Source organism: Saimiri boliviensis, chromosome 21, assembly GCF_048565385.1.
Source record: "Saimiri boliviensis isolate mSaiBol1 chromosome 21, mSaiBol1.pri, whole genome shotgun sequence".
Taxonomy (NCBI): domain Eukaryota; kingdom Metazoa; phylum Chordata; class Mammalia; order Primates; family Cebidae; genus Saimiri; species Saimiri boliviensis.
The window spans coordinates 27,298,225-27,317,699 of record NC_133469.1 but is presented as its reverse complement, the minus strand read 5'-3'; the positions used below and the strand labels follow the sequence as shown (position 1 = coordinate 27,317,699).

The following is a 19,475-nucleotide window of genomic DNA, read 5'->3' as shown; positions in this document are numbered from 1 at the left end:
GATTTGCCTGACTTGGCCTCCCAAAGTGATAGGATTACAGGTGTGAGCCACCGCGCCCAGCCATATATATTTTTTTGAGACAGAGTCTAGCTCTGTTGCCAGGCTGGATGGAGTGCAGTGGCACGATCTCAGCTCACTGCAACCCCCGCCTCCTGAGTTCAAACTATTCCACTGCCTCAGCCTCAGGAGTAGCTGGGATTACAGGCACCTGCCACCACCCCGGCTAATTTTTTGCATTTTAGTAGAGACGGGGTTTCACCATAGCCAGGCTGGTCTCGATATCCTGACCTCGTGATCTGCCTGCCTCTTGCTGGGATTACAGGCGTGAACCACTGCGCCTGGCCGACGATAATTTTTTTTTTTTTTTTTTGAGACGGAGTTTCGCTCTTGTTACCCAGGCTGGAGTGCAATGGCGTGACCTCGGCTCACCGCAACCTCCGCCTCCTGGGTTCAGGCAATTCTCCTGCCTCAGCCTCCTGAGTAGCCGGGATTACAGGCACGCGCCACCATGCCCAGCTCATTTTTTGTATTTTTAGTAGAGACGGGGTTTCACCATGTTGACCAGGATGGTCTCGATCTCTTGACCTCGTGATCCACCTGCCTCGGCCTCCCAAAGTGCTGGGATTACAGGCTTGAGCCACCGCGCCCGGCATGGCCGACGATAATATTATGACCAAATTACGTCTACCCCAAGAATTCAAGAATGGTTTACCATTAGGAAGTTTACTGACGTAACTGATCTCATTAACAGATTACGGGAGAATACCCACGTGATCCTCTTAATAGATGCAGGAAAAGCATGCAATAAAATACCTATTTATAGCTACTACTATGTTGTGTTTTTCCTTAAAAATGCACAGTGTTTTGGGGAATTAAAGTTCAGAGCAGCAAAAGTCAAACAAACATCAAGTCTGAGCAACAGACCTACTACGGTGCCCATCAGAGTCTTTGCTCAGATGACTTCCTAAGGTCACTTCCAGCTCTATGTTTCTATGACCACAAATAATAGCATCTTTGGTGGCAAGTCTAGTTTCAGTCGGTCTTTGTCCAGCTCCTGGATTCCATGCAGGGCCTGAGAAGCCCTGAGGAATAAAAGATTAATCCAGTCCAGTGGACTCTGGTTCCTCACCTCCAAGAGCCCCCATTACAGGCCGGACCTGCCTCTCACGCAAGGGATCCCCTGGAGGCGACCCGAGACCGGTTCTCCACCCGCAGTCCGCCAAGTCTCCCGCTCTGCCCAGGGCGCCCCGATGAGAGCACTCCGGATTGGCGAGTCCTTCGGTCCTCCCTAATTTTCCCCTCCTCTGGGGAAAGGTCGGGTACACCTGAACCAAAGTGTGTGTGGGGTGGGGGGTGCATCTGGGCACGATCAAGGGCTTGGCCCTTCCGAGAGCGCCCAGGGGCAAGGGCCTCCTAGGTTCTGGCGGCCAGGCAGGGGCGACGGGCGCAGGGCTGCGGCCGAGGTCCGACCAGAGACAGACAGGGACCCGCAGGCATTTAGTCCAGACACTGCAGCGACGGAGGCGGGCCAGGGCCGGGATTTCGGGGGAGGACTTGGGAGCGCGGCGAGCAGAGTGGCTTGCTGGCACCCGGCGGGGCGGACGCAGGGGCTAGGCCGCCATGACCTTGGACCAGCGCTCCCTCGCGGCCCTCCGAGATGAGGCTGGGGCTGAGCCGAGCAAGGAGCGAGCGGCTTTTCGGCCTCAGTGCTGCGGGAGAGGCGAAGGGAGAATGAAACTGGAGCCGTCCCTACGGCCTGGAACGCAGGTGACCCTCCCGCAGGGCTACCCCCGGCCCCACCCAGCCCCTCCGAACACGCAGTGCGCCTGCGCATGTGCCTCAGGCGCCCTCCGCGCCAGTCTAGCGGCTCTGCGCTCCACTGCGCCTGCGCCCGAGTCTCAGGCCTCCGTCCCAGCCGCAAGTTAGAGTTACGGGAACCCGCATCTTGCTGCGGTCACCCTCCCAACGGACTGCGCCTGCGCCGTCGCTTCTGTCTCGCCAGGCTTGCGCCTCTCAACCGCTCCCTGCGCATGCGCTAGCCTCTCTGTCACCCTTACGTCCGCGCGCATGCGTCCCGCTCACCGCTTGCTAATGGTCTCCAGGGACTCTCTCTGGGACAGCAATACCTCTCCGCCCAGGCCTCTCTTCTGAATGCCCCACGCCCTCCCGCTATCTGGAAAGGTCTGAATTCTCATACCTGGCCAGGCCAGGCGTTCCAGATGAGAGATTGCGGACCCGAGTGAAACGCATAAGTGCAGCCACCCTGGAGACTTCACTAAGTCGTCAAATGTTCAAAAATATCGTGCTTGTATGTACAGTGGCCTTAGGTGCGAGGCTCAGATGTGCACGGGCAGGTGTTTACACCCAGGGTCGGCCTGTGGGCCAGAGCAAGGTTGCTGGACCCTGGTGTTATAACCGAGCGAGTACAGAATCACTACTGAGACAAAAGTAAGTCGATTCAGAGGTTCATTTATTGCCGGCGACCCCGGAGGACCAGTGTCTCGCCAACCCGTGGGTATCAAGACCTTTTATGCCCGTAAAGCACCTCCTGGGCGGGGGTGGGGTCCAGGGGCTTTGGACATTCCGAGGACCAGTGGACTTTGGGCATTCCGATTGTTACCTAAGTGGTTCACAGAAGTTAAGATAAGCATTAGTTTACACATTGTCTGGGTAGAGTGGAAATTACAGACCTTAGTTACTTATTACAAGCCGCAGGGGCCAAGGTGGCGTGGGTTTGGAGCGCTTGCCTGTCATATCAGGGTTACAGAGAGCAGTTCCAACAGAAAGCCGAGGTATGCTTGAGGTATGCAGTTTTATGGGGCATTTACCATGTCACATTCCCCCCTTGTCTTATTTACAAGAATTAAATCATCGATTCCTCCAGCACGTATCATTTGTTTGTTCTAAGGGCCCATGTTGAGACCTTAATATCATTAATTTTACAGAGTTTACCCTAGATTTAATGAAATTTAATATCATTAATTTTACAGAGTTTACTCTAGATTTCATGAGCAGTTGATTTAGGAGGCAGGGGCTGAACATGAGTCCCAGTAGGAGGAGGGCCAGAGGTCCCACCAGGCCCGTAAGGAGGGAAGTGAGTCAAGGGGACCAGGAAAACATTGTTTTGATACCAGCTTTCTGAAGCCTCTCGAAGTTGTTTTCTGGTTTTGAGATTTCGTCTGACCAGATGAGGCCTGACCTATTAGCATAAAGCAACTTTGTTCATTAAGGGCAGCACATAACCCCCATGGTTTTAAGAATAACAAATTTAGTCCTCACCTGTTTTGGAGGACCATTTTAGCCAAAGACTTAACCTGATCAGCGAGTTGGGAAATGGAGTTTTCCAAGTGGCTTAAATCAGTATATATGTGCTGAGAGAGAGTTTTAAAATTTTGGTCCCCAGTTATAAAAGCTGCTTTTCCAACTGCGGTGGAGCCAGCAATACCTAATTCAACCAGCAGAGGGATGGTAACCAGTCAGGCTGCCCCGGCATACCTGACTCCATCCACCGTCAAGCTGCTGCCATCCGTATACAGTACCTCCTCCAGATTCTGTAGGAGGACATCAGTGAGGTCCGGTCGAGCGGTGTGGAGGACGTCCATCATCTGTTGGCAGTCATGTATGGGCTTCTCTGGCTTGCTATCAGGTAGCAGCATGGCTGGGTTTAAAACTGTAGCCTTTAAAAACTGTATGCCGGGCTGGTCCAAAAGTAAGGCCTGATATTGAACTATGTGGGCATTTGACATCCATTTCCCAGAGTTCCACGGAGTAGTGACTCCACCGCGCGGGGTGCCACTAAGTTTAACTCCTGCCCCAAGGCTAGTTTGTCCACCTCCTTGACTAACAGGAGTGTAGCTGCTGCTGACCTCAGACAAGCTGGCCACCCAGAGCCTACGGGGTTAAGTCTTTGTGAAAGGTAAGCGACCGACTGGGACCATGGCCCTAATGTCTGGGTGAGAACCCCGTTAGCGACTCCCTACTTTTCATGTACAAACAACCGGAAGGGTTTAGAGATGTCTGGCAAGGCCAAAGCTGGGGCTATAGTTAGGGCAGTCTTAAGTTTGTCAAAAGCCCGTTGTTCTACTTCCGTCCAAGCCAGGGGCTGATTTCCTCCGGTACAGGCATACAGGGGCTTGGCTATGTCGGCAAATCCTAGAATCCACAGCCTGCAATATCCCGCTGCCCCAAGGAACTCTCCAACCTGGTGTTTTGTGGTGGGGGTAGGTATTTGCAGCACTGCTTGGACTCGGCTGGGTGCCAGTGCCTGGTTGCCCTTCTCTATGATATAACCCAGGTAAGTAACTTTCGGTTGGCAGAGTTCGGCCTTGTTAGCTGAGACCCAGTAATCCAAAGTCTGTAGGGTCTTTAATAGTGACTGGGTGGTCTCTTTACAGGCCTCCTGGGTTTTTGTAACCAAGAGTAAGTCATCCACATATTGGAGCAGGATGCACTCAGGGAACTCAGCTCGGAAGGCGGCAAGATCTTGGCTAAGTGCCTCATCAAACAGAGTGGGGGAGTTTTTGAACCTCTTAGGCAGTCTTGTCCAAGTGAGCTGCCCGAGACCCCAGTATCGGGGTCAGTCTATTCAAAAGCAAATATGGACTGGCTAACAGGGGCCAGTGGGATGCCAAAGAATGCATCCTTGAGATCCACGACAGTGTAATGGTGGCATTCCGGGCCCAAGAGGCTTAGGAGGGTGTACGGATTTGGAACCATAGGGTGGACAGTTTCCACTCGTTTGTTTACCTCCCTTAAGTCCCTTATGGGCCGATAGTCCTTTGTGCCTGGTTTTAAGATGGGGAGCAAGGGGGTATTCCAGGGGGACTTACAGGTAGTAAGGATCCCTCCTTTTAGGAGTCTTGTTACATGTGGAGCAATTTCCCGTCTGGCTTCCTGGCTCATGGGATATTGTTGCACCTGGACTGGAGTTGCCATTGCCAATAGCTAGACCATGACTGGTGACTTGCCAAGCCTGGGGAGTTTGTCTCAGCCCATACTCCAAGTACATTCTCTTGAAACTGGCAGAGGAGGTCTGATGTTGGTGGTTGATCTGCCTTTGAGGATAAAGCTTCCTGCAAAAGATACTCATCTGACAGAGCACAGGCGATGAGGATTTGCTGAGGTGGCCCTAAAGCCAAGGGAGGCGGAATCGAGAGGCAGGCCTGACTCTCACAGAAATAAATACTTGCTTGAAGTTTGTGAAGTAAGTCCCGTCCTAGGAGTGGGTACGGACACTCCGGAATGACTAAGAAGAAGTGGGTGACGGTGCCGTTCCCCAGATCAGTGAGTCGGTTGGCGGTCCAAGGGCTTGTTGTGGTTTTTCCTGTGGCCCCCTGGATAATTTTTTTTAACTGGATAGTGGCCTCAAGAGTAGGCCACCACGCTGTCGACTAAGAAGCTGACAGGTTTGTCCCCAACCCAGTGACCCTGGGCTCCTGAGGGCTTAGTAAATAAGAGCCCCGGCCCCGTCAATCCTGGTTGTGTCCTAGCGGGGGCAACCCCCTGCAGGGTTCCCTGTCCATGTGGAATGACTCGGGTTTCTTGGAGGGCTGCTCTTACTGCCTTAGTAATCCTTTTATCCTGTGTGGTTTCAGGGGTATCTCTATTATTAAAAACCTTTTGATCAATTTCTAGCAATTGGGTTAAATTCATTCCTTGGAACCCATCTAAGTTTTGTGACTTTTTTGTGATATCTTGGGCTGACTGGGTAACAAAGGCCAAATTTAGAGCTCGCCGATTTTCCGGAGCCTCTGGGTCAATAGGAGTTTAGGTGCGATAAGCCTCTTGCAGGCATTTAAGAAAAGCAGCCGGTGACTCCTGCGGACTCTGAGTTACTGTTCCTACTCTGGAGCGGTTAGTGGGCCTTCTGGCTGCCCCCCTGACTCCCTCTAACAGGTACTGGTGAAAAGTGTTCAGGGCCCAGAGACCCACCGAGGTGTTTGGATCCCACTCAGCACGGGTGGAAGGGAAAATTTCATTTATTTTGTCCCAATTGTCTTCTATTGTGTCCCACCCCCGCCGCCCGTCCCAATGATGGCCTTATGGGCCTCCTGTTTAATTCTGCGTCGTCTCTCTTCGGGGGTAAACAGAATGAGAAGTAACTGCTGACAGTCATCCCAAGTGGGGCGGTGAGTCTGCGGGACAGACTCCAGGAGTCCTGGGAATGCCTGAGGCCTTTCAGAGAATGGAGGGTGCTGAGCCTTCCAATCGTGCAAGTCACTCGAGGAAAGAGAGTGGGTGACCTCGGCTACTGCCTTCCACTGGGGGTGCCTCTCGGAGGGAAAGACCCCCGGGCGGGCGTGGGGCCCCACTGCGGGTGTGCAGTGGGGACAAGGGCTGGCCGCCGGTGCTGTCCGGAGCGGGGTGTTGAGGTTCTTGTTTAGAAGGCCTAGGGTGGGCCGGGCGCGGTGGCTCCAGCCTGTAATCCCAGCACTTTGGGAGGCCGAGGCGGGTGGATCACGAGGTCAGGAGATCGAGACCATCCTGGTCCACATGGTGAAACCCCGTCTCTACTAAAAATACAAAAAATTAGCTGGGCATGGTGGCGCGTGCCTGTAATCCCAGCTACTCAGGAGGCTGAGGCAGGAGAATTGCCTGAACCCAGGAGACGGAGGTTGCGGTGAGCCGAGATCGCACCATTGCACTCCGGCCTGGGTAACAAGAGTTACCAAACTCCGTCTCAAAAAAAAAAAAAAAAAAAAAAAAAAGGCCTAGGGTAAGATGGGGGCAACTCTTGATCCTCTGTGGGGGTGGGGAGTATGGCTGGTGCTGCAGGGGCCCTCATTGGTTTTGCTAACATGACCTGTAGCCCAGCCCTTTTTATGCGTTTGATTAACCATGGTGGGGGCGTCAGACCAGATCCAGCCACTGATCAATGTATGGGTATTGGTCGGGGTGCCCAGGGGGACCCGTTACAATGTTCCATACTGCTTGGTTGATTTTTGGATCGTAGGTTCCCGTGTTTGGCCATCCCACTCCAAACGACGGCCACTTGAGTTCACACAATGCGTAGAGTTTTCCCGGAGTTAATTTTTCCCCATATTGTCCTGAAAACCCTACTTTGAAATTGCCCGTCATGTATTGGAGGAGGGTGCAGGGCCGGGAGCTAGATGACCCCGTTTGGTTTTTCTCAGGGGCCTGGTACTGGTTTTAACTATGATTTTTTTTTTTTTTTTTTTTTTTTTTTTTGGCCAATTCAGACGGAAAAGTTCTGCTGTAGAGAGAGCCAATCCTAAGTGTAAGGCCAGTTGCCTTGCTGGGAGGTTGGACACCCCCACCTCTGCACCCGGCACCAGGCTCTGCACTTGGCACCTAGCTCTGCCACATGGCTCCCCTGGAAGGTTCCAGCTGATGCAAGGCTCCTGGCCGGCTCTCCCTCTGGAAAACCCGCCCAACCAACAACCCACCAACCAATAGCCAATCCCGCTCCCCTGGAGTCAGAGCACCCAGCTATTGCTCATTCCTCCTAGCCATAAAAACCCCATGCCCCAGGAAGTTGGTGCGACTTCCCTGGCCCCTTCCCCCGGGACCATGGAACCTCGCCCTGGAGTTAAATAAACTGGCATTTAATCTTCTTATGCTGGTCTCAGTTTCCTCATTTTAAACTCAGCAATAATCCTTACACTAAGCAAGACAAATTATACCAAACATAAAATCCTATAGCCTTCAGCTTCTGAGTTTCCCCAATAGATTTTTTCAATTTAAGACTGGCTCCACTAAGGATTTGAACCAGCAACCTTACCGTTGCAGGCCCTATACCTTAACTACTGTGCTAACAGGCCACTTTCATTAAAGGTAGGCAGAAAGCTTTTTATTTTTTATTTTTGTTTTTATTTTTTTTAGAGTCAGGGTTTCACCATGTTGGCGGGGCTGGTCTCGAACTTCATAACCTGACACATTTGCCCTACTGCTGTTTCCAGTTTCCACTGGCTGGAACAGGACCTCACACTCTATGATGCTTGACCCGATTGGCTAAAAACTTGGAAATTTTCTGGAGAACTAAAGGCAGAGGAGAGCAAAGGGAAAAGAGAAAGTAACTTGAAGAATGCTTGGAGAAGTGGTGACAATTTCAAATAAGGAACGGGAATAAGCTTTGACCTAAGACTTTCCTGGGCTTGCCCTGGCATGTCAGGGCAAATATCTAGGTTAAAGTGGAAGAACTAAGAACATGGGATGCACTTCTTTCTTGATTATGACGAACAGCTACTTTAAGATTATTAGCAAAAACTTTAACCTTTGAAGAAACTATTACGTATTCATAATGAACTAAGAGGACAGCTTTAAAGAGGAAAACTTTTATTTATTCTCATTCCCTATAGCAATAAATAAAATTAGCTACCTCAAGAGGTTAATGAAGAAAAAATGTGATTATTACAATAGATTCAGGAAATTCATGGATAACATTCACCATGTATTTATAGGATACCTGTCTTATAAACTTTAAGTGGCCTATGACAACCATTTGAATTAATGCTGCTTTAACAGCCTATCTCTTGGCTTGTTAAAAACCAGACAAGAATTTCCCTCACATTTATTTTTAACACCTATATTGGGTGTGAACCTAAATAAAGTTCACCCACTATAAAGGTTTGCAATCTGATGCTTTATTAAATTGATACTATGTGCACTCATCACCATGATCTAATTTAAAAATGTTTCCCTCACCATATATATATATATATGGACTCTGGCTTCCTTCATGTAGCATACTATATTTGAAGTTAACTGATGCTTTAGCATAGTGGTAATGTTTTCCTTCATAGTCTGCTGTGTTTATTCATACAGATAGTGTTTATCCATTTATCAGTTGATGGACATTTAATTATTACTTTTTTGTGTGTGAAGAGTAATGCAGCTTTGAGCATTCATATACAATCATGTAATGCATAATGACATTTTGGTCAATATTTTTTTTGAGACCCAGGCTGGAGTGCAGTGGCATGATCTTGGCTCACTGCAACCTCTGCCTTCTGGGTTTAAGCAATTCTTATGCCTCAACCTCCTGAGTAGCTGGGACAACAGACACACGCCATCACACCCGGATAGTATTTGTATTTTCAATAGAGACGGGGATTTACTGTGTTAACCAGGCTAGTCTCCAACTCCTGTTCTCAAGTGATCCACCCACCTCTGCCTCCCAAAGTGCTGGAATTATAGGCATGAGCCACCACGCCTGGCCTAATTTCTTTTTTAAGAAAGAAAAGAAATTTTTGTAAACTAGCTTTGCCAATTTCTAGTCCTACCATCGTGCATAGCACTAATTTTCACTGTACAATATATGGTATGCCCCAACATGTAAGAAATGATAACATTAACACATAAAGATTAATATAAAACAAGTAAGATTGTCATTGTTGCTATTGTCTTTGTCAAATTCTCTAAATAATCCAAGAGTATATTTTTATATAAATGTACTTGGCAACATAGCTGAAAAAAGCATTATTAGTTATATACTTTTATAAGTAACAGAACCATAAATTTTAAGGGGGAAAAATACTTGTTCTAACAACACAACATCAGAATTAACATAGAAATTCTGCTGGTCACTTTTGACTATTTAATTGCCTGGGGCAGTGTTTTGTAGACAAATGAGCATCTGTGGAGCACCTGAAGTCTGGGGTTGGGGGGCGGAATCAATGAAACTTGAGTCTCAAAAGTTATCTGGGTTTAGAGCGTGAAACTTTGTTGGAGGATGCACACCTTGTGTGAGCGAGATGCCTGTGTGTGTGTGGATGTGTTGGAGGTACAGAATAATGGTGGCTTCCTCCAGAAAGGGACATTTGGGGTGGCTTCATTCCATCTAGACAACACAGCCTGAGGTGACATGGCCATGAATGGAGGTGCAATGGACAGTAGCTGAGAGGATCAGTCCTGACAAGGGCCAAGGTGAAAAACCTGGGAGCCCCTTCACGTGCAAAGTCTTCAGGTGAAAATGGAGGTGGTTGCAGGAAATACTGAGATAGATCAGCAATGCACGGGGGAGATAGTTTTTGGCCCTGCGGAGCGAGAAGTGTGGATTCTCAAGTTTTCTCCTGTCTCCATTAATTTCTCTTCCAATGCAGAGTTCTTCAACAACAGAATTCCCAACCTCCCTGAGAGACTAGAGGGGCTTCGGCCCACTCTTTAAGGTAAACGAAGGCAGACAGCAAGTCTGGCAGCTGGGCTTGGCTGTGCGCGTTTTCTGTTGTGGGAAAATATACATAACACAATATTCATCATTTTAACCTTTTAACCAAAGTGTTCACTCAGTGGCATTCAGTATATTCAGTGTTGCATAAGCAACACCGCTGTCTACACCCAAAATTTTGATTATTTCTTTTTTTTTTTTTTTTTTTTTTTTTTTTGAGACGGAGTTTCGCTCTTGTTACCCAGGCTGGAGTGCAATGGCGCGATCTCGGCTCACCGCAACCTCCGCCTCCTGGGTTCAGGCAATTCTCCTGCCTCAGCCTCCTGAGTAGCTGGGATTACAGGCACGTGCCACCATGCCCAGCTAATTTTTTTTTTGTATTTTTAGTAGAGACGGGGTTTCACCATGTTGACCAGGTTGGTCTTGATCTCTTGACCTCGTGATCCACCCGCCTCAGCCTCCCAAAGTGCTGGGAAATTTTGATTATTTCTTACAAAACCTTGTATGCAATAAGCAATATAGCACTTTCTCTTATTTCCAGCCCACGGTAATTCCTATCCCAGTTTCTCTTGTATGAATTTAATTATCCTAGGCACTTCATGTAAGTACAATTATGCAAGATATTCCTTTTGTGCCTGGCTTATTTCACTAAGCATAATGTTTTCAGTGTCCACCTATGTTGTATCATCTATCAAAACTGTGTTCCTAGGCCAGGCGGGGTGGCTCACGCCTGTAATCCCAGCACTTTGGGAGGCCAAGGCGAGTGGATCACGAGGTCAAGAGATGGAGACCATCCTGGTCAAGAAGGTGAAACCCCGTCTCTACTAAAAATACAAAAATTAGCTGGGCATGGTGGCGCGTGCCTGTAATCCTAGCTACTCAGGAGGCTGAGGCAGGAGAATTGCCTGAACCCAGGAGGCGGAGGTTGTGGTGAGCCGAGATCGCGCCATTGCACTCCAGCCTGGGTAACAAGAGCAAAACTCTGTCTCAAAAAAAAATAAAAACAAAAACAAAAACAAAAAAACTGTGTCCCTTTTTAACAGGTGGATGATGCAACATTGCCTGTAGACCACCTTGTTTTAGTTACATTCATTTGTTCACTGAAAGTTGGATTATTTCCATCTTTTGGTGCCTGTGAAAAGTGATGCTATAAACATTAGTATAGAAATACCTGTTTGATTTCTGTTTCCTGTTATTTGGGGTATATGCCTAAGAGTAGAATTCCTGGGTCCAACGGGATTTCTATATTTAACCTTCTAAGCCACTGCAAACTGTTTTTCACAGTGGCTGCAACTTTATCCACTTCTACCAGTGATGTTTCAGAGTTACAATTTCTCTATATTCTTATCCACATTCATTTTCTTTTTTTTTTTCCTGTGGAGTATACAAACTTTATTCTACAAGCAACAAGGGCTTAATACATGTTTTTAAAATAACTTTTGCTTTTAAAAAGTTAAGTACATTAGGGGAAACTGAAAAACACAAGAAGCAAAGAACAAAGTCGCAAACACAAGCAGTTTATAGTTTGACACATTCTTCTAGGTCCCATGCGTCTATAGGCACGACATCCACTTTTTTTTTTTTTTTTTTTTTTTTTTGAGACGGAGTTTCGCTCTTGTTACCCAGGCTGGAGAGTGCAATGGCGTGATCTTGGCTCACCGCAACCTCCATCTCCTGGGTTCAGGCAATTCTCCTGCCTCAGCCTCCCGAGTAGCTGGGATTACAGGCACGTGCCGCCATGCCCAGCTAATTTTTGTATTTTTAGTGGAGACGGGGTTTCACCTTGTTGACAAGGATGGTCTCGATCTCTTGACCTTGTGATCCAGCTGCCTTGGCCTCCCAAAGTGCTGGGATTACAGGCGTGAGCCACCGCGCCCGGCACAACATCCACTTTTATGGGACTGAGATTGTATAGTATGTATCATGATTTTTCACACATCATGAATATTTACCAATTCAAAATCCCAAAGCCAATGAGCATTTTGATAACCAAAAATACACGACACCAACTCAGTCTGTTAAAAAAAGAAGGTAAGCCTGTCTTTCTTGGGATAAAAATTTCATAGAAGACAAAAATGGCAACATGCCTCTAGATAAAAGCATTGGCAGAGTTCTCATTTAAATACTGCATTCCCTAATGCTCAATTTAAAATGAGGCATACAGCAACAGAATACACTAAGTATAATGCTTCTAAGAGAGCTCATTAGGAGATCTATACCATTAAAATATTAGCAAGGTATATTTCCATTGATTTAATATATTCCTATAGTACAGCCACAAGAGATTCATACATTAATGGATATCATCAAAACGTAAACATGGACACACCTGCATACATGTCTCCCTTTACAGTTCCTTATTCTTCTGTCAACTATATAGACAATAGTGAGGAATGAAGTGCACACAAAACAATGGCTAGAATATGAAAATGTCTTCTAAATATGACCAGTCTAGCATAGAACCTTCTCCTCCTTCTCAGCTCTTTCAGCTCCATGTCATCTAATCCACTCAACAAACGTAGACGTATTACTTTCAGAGGCCATCTAACAACTCTGAATTTCCAAAAGTCATCTCCAGAAGATCTGTATTTTCTATGAGTTCTTTTAAACAAATGAGAATTTACAAGATGTGTGGTTTTCTAACTCTACTTTATTTACGTTGGCAACCTCTTTACATCTGGAAGGGCTAGAGGTGACAAATGTTTTCTATTAAAAGGGTGGGGTGCAGTTGAGAGCAGCTTTTTCATATTTTACAGGCATTGATCGACTTACGACCTATGCAACTTACGACCATTCGACTTTATGACCACAATCGCTAGCCACGACTGCTCCGCGTCTGGCAGCGCAAACGTTGCCCAGCTGGGCGGCCAACAGTGCGGACCAGCTTCCGGCAGCACTACCATCTCCGCGTGCACCATTTCAACTGTTATCCCAGACTTGGTACAGCAATTTGTGTTTTGTGTCTTGGATATTTTTCATCAAACCCCTCCCAAGATGTCTACCAAGAGGAAATTGTCTTTGTCTACGCCTCAGCCTGCCAAGAAGGAAAGAAGGGCCATCGATCTCGACACGAAAATGAAGGTAATTAAGGAGGAAAGAAAGTGAATGTGATCGCACGTGATACGAAGTTATCACATTCGACTGTGTTGACGATTTTGAGAGATAAAGAATTCGTGAAGCTGTGAAAGGTTCTGCACCCATGCGATCAGCAGTTATAACAAAGCAACGAAGTGGGCCCATCCACGAAATGGAGAAATAGCTATATATTTGGATGGAAGATCAAATTCAAAAACGGACACCATTAAGTCTTTTTACTGTGCAGATGAAGGCGAGAAGTCTATTTCAGACTCTGAAGGAGCGTGCAGGAGAAGATTACAGTCAAGAATTTGTGGCAAGCACTGGCTGGTTCCAGAGATTCAAGAAAAGATTCCAAATGCATAGTGTTCGAGTGACTGGAGAAGCAGTGAGTGCGGATGAGGAAGGAGCACGTAAGTTTGTTGATAGTCTGGATGAATTAATTACTGATGAGGGATATCTAGCAGAACAGATTTTCAATGTTGATGAACTTACAAATGAAGAGCTAATCAAACTGGAAGAAGAAAGAGTGGCAGAAGAAGAAAGAAGAGAAGCAGAGAAAGAAGAGGAGGAGCCAGAAAGAAAGTTCACCACTAAGGGATTATCAGATGGTTTATCTTTACTGAATAAACTTCTTATACATTTCGAAGCAATGGACCCAAACATAGAACGATTTGCAAGGATTGAACAGATGGCGCACGATGTGTTTCGTCTGTATCGTGAAATTTATGAAGAAAAAAAGAAACATACAATTCAGACAAAGCTCACCATGTTTATGAAAAAGCCAACTCCGGTAACCCCAGCTGCTGCCTCAGATGACGACATCAACTATCCGCAGCCAAGCACCAGCGGCCAATAAAATGTTTCGTACATGTTTATATGTTTTGCAATTGGGAAAATGTTTCCTATGGTATTTTTTACACCCGTATTTTGTATTTTTGTATGCACCTGTATTTTGTAATTTTGTATGTTTTGCAAATATTAAACCAGTTGTACTGGTAATGCAGTGTTTTACTTAAACCTGACGAATGTAAAAATAAGAAACAAAATGGTGTAGAGATGATACAAATGGCATAAAATGAGCAAAGAAAATTATGATATATAACAATAATGAAAGAAAATTATGATAAAATATCACTTAAAAGATTTTTATAACATCATTTCACAGTACTGTACATATAGCCTACTCAACTTACGACCAAATCGTGTTATGACTGGTCTGTCGGAACCAATCGTGATTGTAAGTCGAGCACTAGCTGTATACACAGGCCTTCCATAAATGGCCAGTAAATCTTCCCAGAAGGTGGTGGGCATTTCCAACCGGCCATACTGCCGTTTCTTCGGACAGCAAGGTCTGGTAGAATGAAGACTAACCGCCCCATGGCCGCTAACAGTTCCACCCGTTGGCATTCGGAACTTCACTCACCTCCCAGGCCTGCTAAGGCCTTTGTCCATTGTCGTCAGGACTAGGTAAGTCTCGGCCAATGGGGACAGAGTGGTCACTGGGGACCCGGATCTGCACGGCTCCGTGGCCTAAAGAGGCGGCCGAGCTTGCCTGCGTCCTTAGGCCGCCTTCCCAGGCCCTCCATGACCTAACAGCCTCCACTAGGCAGCATTGGAGCGGCCGCTGCGTTTCCTGGCCCGCCACTCCTGCTGCCACCCAAAGGCATTGCATCCCGGCAGCTCAGCTGGGGCTTCCTAGAGGCCTGGCACACTTGGGCCGGGAGACCCGGTGGCCAGCAGGGTCCAGGCTGGGGTACGGGCTGGGAGAAGCCACCACCGCCATCAGTCACTGAAGAGGGGTGGGGTAGAGAGGTTCGCCACGGCTTCAAGGCCTGGCCCCGGCAAGGCCAGTGGGCACCCACAGCAGAGGCCCCCAGTGTCTGAAGGGCAGAGGGCACTGCCTGTCCTGGGGCCCTCCAGCTCACCCACCGGGGCTGGAGGGCCGGGAGGGCCCAGGGCGAGCTCGTTGCACTCTGCGTCTCTGCTGGACTGGAACTCCCACACTCATTTTCTTTCAAATCATCCTAGTAGGTGTATATTGGCAGCTACTTGTGCTTTTCATGTGCATTTCCCGAACGACTAATCATGCTGAGCAGCTTTTCCTGTGCAATTGTGCGTGTGTGTGTCTTCCTTGGGGAAATACATGTTTAAGTCTTTTGCCCATTTTTAAGGAGTTGTCTGATTTTTATTTAGTTTGTTGTAGATTTCGGAAGTTTTAAAATATATTCAACGTTTTAGTCTCTTACAAGATAAATGATTTGCAAATATTTCCCCCATCTGCAATTGAGATGGGCCTTGAGTCACATAAAAGTCATAAAAAGGTGCGAGGGGGGGTGATCTGGAAATCCCTGCTGTAATCTTTTTAAGGGAATCTACTAGAAACTATTAGTTTATGTTTTAAATAGAACCATCCTTTACTTAGCACTAGAATATCAAGCCTTCAGAGTCTCGCTCTGTCACCCAGGCCGGAGTGCAGTGGTGCGATCTCAGCTCACTGCAACCTCTGCCTCCCAGGTTCAAGTGATTCTCCTACCTCAGCCTCCTAAGTAGCTGGGATTACAGGCGTGCGCCACCACGCCTGGCTAATTTTGTATTTTTAGTCGAGACGGGGCTTTTCCATATTGGTCTCAAATTCCTGACCTCGTGATCCACCTGCCTTGGCCTCCCAAAGTGCTGGGATTACAGGTGTGAGCCACCGCACCTGCCGCCATTCATTGTTTAACAGAACTTTGAGATCTAATTCAAATATCATGTCACCCACATACAGTGTACAATTCAGTGGTTTCTAATATATTCACAGGTCTGCAAAAGTTACAATTTAATTTTAGACATTAATATTTATTGACATTCTTATATGCATATAGATGTAGATATATGATTTTAACATCACCTTGAATATATTATTTAATATTGTACTTTAATATCTCTCTATATTGCTGTTCTGTTATTCTGAATGATGATGATCTTCATGTACCTTTACATAGGTTTAAAATAAACCTTTTTATAACTCAAGAAATTTAACTGTTTCTAGTAAATCACATAAAAAACACATATGCTATTGTTATAAAAATTCAAATACTGCTCGGGTCTATAGAATGAAATGTATCGCCACCAGCTCCCAGCCCACTCATCCACATGCACTTACACACAGACAGACATGCCCATGTTTTACATAATGTAATTCTGCTTTGTGTGCTGTTCCCTGACTGGCTTTCCCATATAAAATACAATTTGGTGATCATTGCTTATCAGTACCTATAGGTCTCTTTCTGATCTATAGCTGCACCATTATTCAACAGGGTATTTTACCAAAATTTGGTGACTTTTTCACTGTGGAATTTTGGGGTTGGATTCAGTTGTTTGTTACCGTTCCCTACACTGAACCTGGTCTGGACCTCACTGCCCTCCCTTTGGTGCCTGCCGGCATCCTCATCCTCTTTGAAGAGCAAGGGTTCAGGTCAGTTCCCTGGATGGTGACTCGCAGGGGCAGCTCTCCTCTCACCTGCAGCACTGACTACCCATCCTCATCTCAAACACACGAGCTCAGGCGTCGGGACTGGAGCCCCTGGGGACGCGCGGCCCGAAGATTCAGGACGTACGGGGCTCAGGGCGTGCAGAGGAATGAACTGGGCTTCATCTCTGGAAGGGGAAGGGGCCGTCTTCCGGGTTCACCGCCGCATGCCCACCCCTGGCACAGCGCCTCCTGGCGGCCAACATCGGTGACTTATTGAAAGTACTGTACTAAGACCCGACGCGAGGCCGGGGGAGGCCGATTTGGAGCCGCCATGTGGAGAACCGCCAGGGCCTAGGTGGTCGCTGGAAGAGCCGTTGGAGTCGCCCAGCGGTTGGGCCCCTGGCAGGCGGTGACGTCTCCACTCGGGGCGGAGCCGCAGCTTCTGGGGCGGGGCCTGGCGCCGGCGGTGACGTCACGAAGGGCGGGACAGTATCCGAGAATTCGGGCACGTAGCTTAGCGGCAGCGGTGCGTGCCTGTGTCTCTGCGCAGATCTCCTGGTCCCTCTGCCATCATGCCGATGTTCATTGTGAACACCAACGTGCCCCGGGCCTCTGTGCCGGACGGGTTCCTCTCCGAGCTCACCCAACAGCTGGCGCAGGCCACCGGCAAGCCGCCCCAGGTTAGTTGGGAGGGGACGGGAAGAGGGGGTGCCCACCGGACGACGGGGTCCTGCGCTGGGGGGCTGGGGAGGCGACTCCCGAAGCGGGGTGGGGGGACCGGGCGGGAGGAGGCGGCGGCTAGGGCCCAAAGTGGACGGCCAAGGCCGGGCGAGGTAGCTGAGGCTCGCTGACCGCGCCCCTCCCCCGCAGTACATCGCGGTGCACGTGGTCCCGGACCAGCTCATGGCCTTCGGGGGCTCCAGCGAGCCCTGCGCGCTCTGCAGCCTGCATAGCATCGGCAAGATTGGCGGCGCGCAGAACCGCTCCTACAGCAAGTTGCTGTGTGGCCTGCTGGCCGATCGCCTGCGCATCAGCCCGGACAGGTACGCTGGGGCGCCGAGGGGCGGTGGCGCGGGGGACCAGTGGGGGGGTGGGGGAGGTGTAGGGGCGGCGGTGCCGGGCGGGGGACTGATTGAGCCGCCCGCTGAGTCTGGCTTCCCCTCGCAGGGTCTACATCAACTATTACGACATGAACGCGGCAAACGTGGGCTGGAACAACTCCACCTTCGCCTGAGAGCCGCGCCCCGCCTCTCCCCGGGCTGTCTGCAGTGGCCCGACCCGGGAACCCGCCTCACCCTGTATTCTAGGCCCGCCCGCCTCCACCTTCTGGTGGGGAGAAATAAACGGTTTAGAGAAAGTTTCTGCTGTCACAATGGCTACATATTCACTCATGGAGGCATGACAGGGACATCTCACATCCTCAGAGGCATGATTAATCCAAGGAACGCCGTGGGAGGTGGGGAGAGCAGGTTTAAGAATGAGGTAGATGTAAGATTTATTGCCGAGGTAAAATGAGGAAACTGAGGCAAGTATAAGAAAATGAGAAGCTAATTTATGCAGCTCCCTGGCGAGGTTCTGTGGTCCAGAGGGGAGCCAGAGAAGTCGCGCCCAGCTGCTTAGGTCATGGGGTTTTATGGAGATGGAAGGCAATTGATTGGCTATTGGGGTGTGGGTAACCCCCTATATAGGCACCGAGGAATGAGAGCTAAGCAGAACTCTGGCACAGTTAGAGTTTGAGGAATATCTCACTTTATAGTGTTAATACTCAGCTGTTTCCTTTTATATAATCCTTTACATAATCATATATTAGTTTATAGAAATAGGGCTTGTAGGCTCCCTTTATATAATTCTCTATATATAATCATATAAATAGTTGATAGTATGAGTGCCTAAAGAATATTTCCCTACATATATACCTATAATTATATCTTTGTTCATATTTGGAGGAATGCCTAGAGTGGACAAAGTACAGAGCATGAATTAAGGAATAAGCAGCTTATAATTGGAGGAATGCCTAGAGCAGATATGGTGCAGAGCATGAATTAAGGGAAAAACAGTTATACCAGGACAAGAATCCATGGCCCAGGTGGCAGCGTTCAGTATTGTAAAGATGATACCTGTTGTATGGCAGGCTTGGGGTGAGAGCCACTCCTCCTGATAAAGGAGTTGTAGGACTTTGCTCCAGTTCTTGTGGAAGGCTGCCCTCAGAACGGCAATCCACCTTGGTGACTGTGAACTTTAACAGCTCTTGCTACTGTGCTGCTTGAACAGCATCTTCCCATAGAATCCATTGGAAGCTGCCAGAAGGTGGCAGTAACCTTGACAGCTCTGTCACTGCTATGTGATTTAAGCAGCCTCCCATAAATCTTAGTAGTTTCCCATAGAAGTATCGCACACTGCACCCTTTTCACTTTGCACGGCCCACCTTCAAGCCTCGGTGATCTAATGGGGGTGGACCCCTTACCGCACACAGCCCTTGCCTTGGTGGGAATGGGGCCCTTGCCTTCATGGGAATAGGCTCCTTGCTGCGAGCTGTCCACCTCCTGGCCTAGGTGACCTAATGGGGGTAGACCCTATGTTTTATTGCTCACGACCCTATCACTATCCTTAAAGATGATTTCACTCACTGCCCTGCCCCCTAACCTATACACAATAAATACTCATGCTTCTGGACATTCAGGGCTTCGCTGTCTCGCCAGGCGCCTCGCCAGCCAGCTTCGCCCGACTCCGCTTATAGGTGGCATGACACCCCCCCCCACCGAGCCCAGCTGCATTTTCTTTGTACTTCTGCGTCCTGTCTCTTTATTTCTCGGATCC

The 19,475-nt window shown here is 48.3% G+C and overlaps 1 protein-coding gene and 1 long non-coding RNA gene across 3 annotated transcripts; both read left to right on the top strand.

Moving 5' to 3' along the window:
- The first annotated feature begins 802 nt into the window (after positions 1 to 802).
- LOC141582536 (uncharacterized) lies at positions 803 to 15,374 on the top strand. 2 transcript variants are annotated; one of them, XR_012515383.1, is made up of 3 exons: positions 803 to 2,803; positions 10,062 to 10,127; positions 12,883 to 15,374. It is a non-coding gene; the product is annotated as an uncharacterized LOC141582536 (long non-coding RNA). The 2 variants fall into 2 exon arrangements; XR_012515382.1 differs by having other exon boundaries at positions 803 to 3,916.
- A 1,750-nt stretch (positions 15,375 to 17,124) lies between these two features.
- On the top strand, positions 17,125 to 18,018 carry MIF (macrophage migration inhibitory factor). Its single transcript, XM_039462426.2, has 3 exons — positions 17,125 to 17,338; positions 17,529 to 17,701; positions 17,826 to 18,018. The coding sequence occupies exons 1-3, from the start codon at positions 17,231 to 17,233 to the stop codon at positions 17,890 to 17,892; spliced, it is 348 nt and encodes a 115-aa protein (XP_039318360.1). The 5' UTR covers positions 17,125 to 17,230; the 3' UTR covers positions 17,893 to 18,018.
- Positions 18,019 to 19,475: the final 1,457 nt, after the last annotated feature.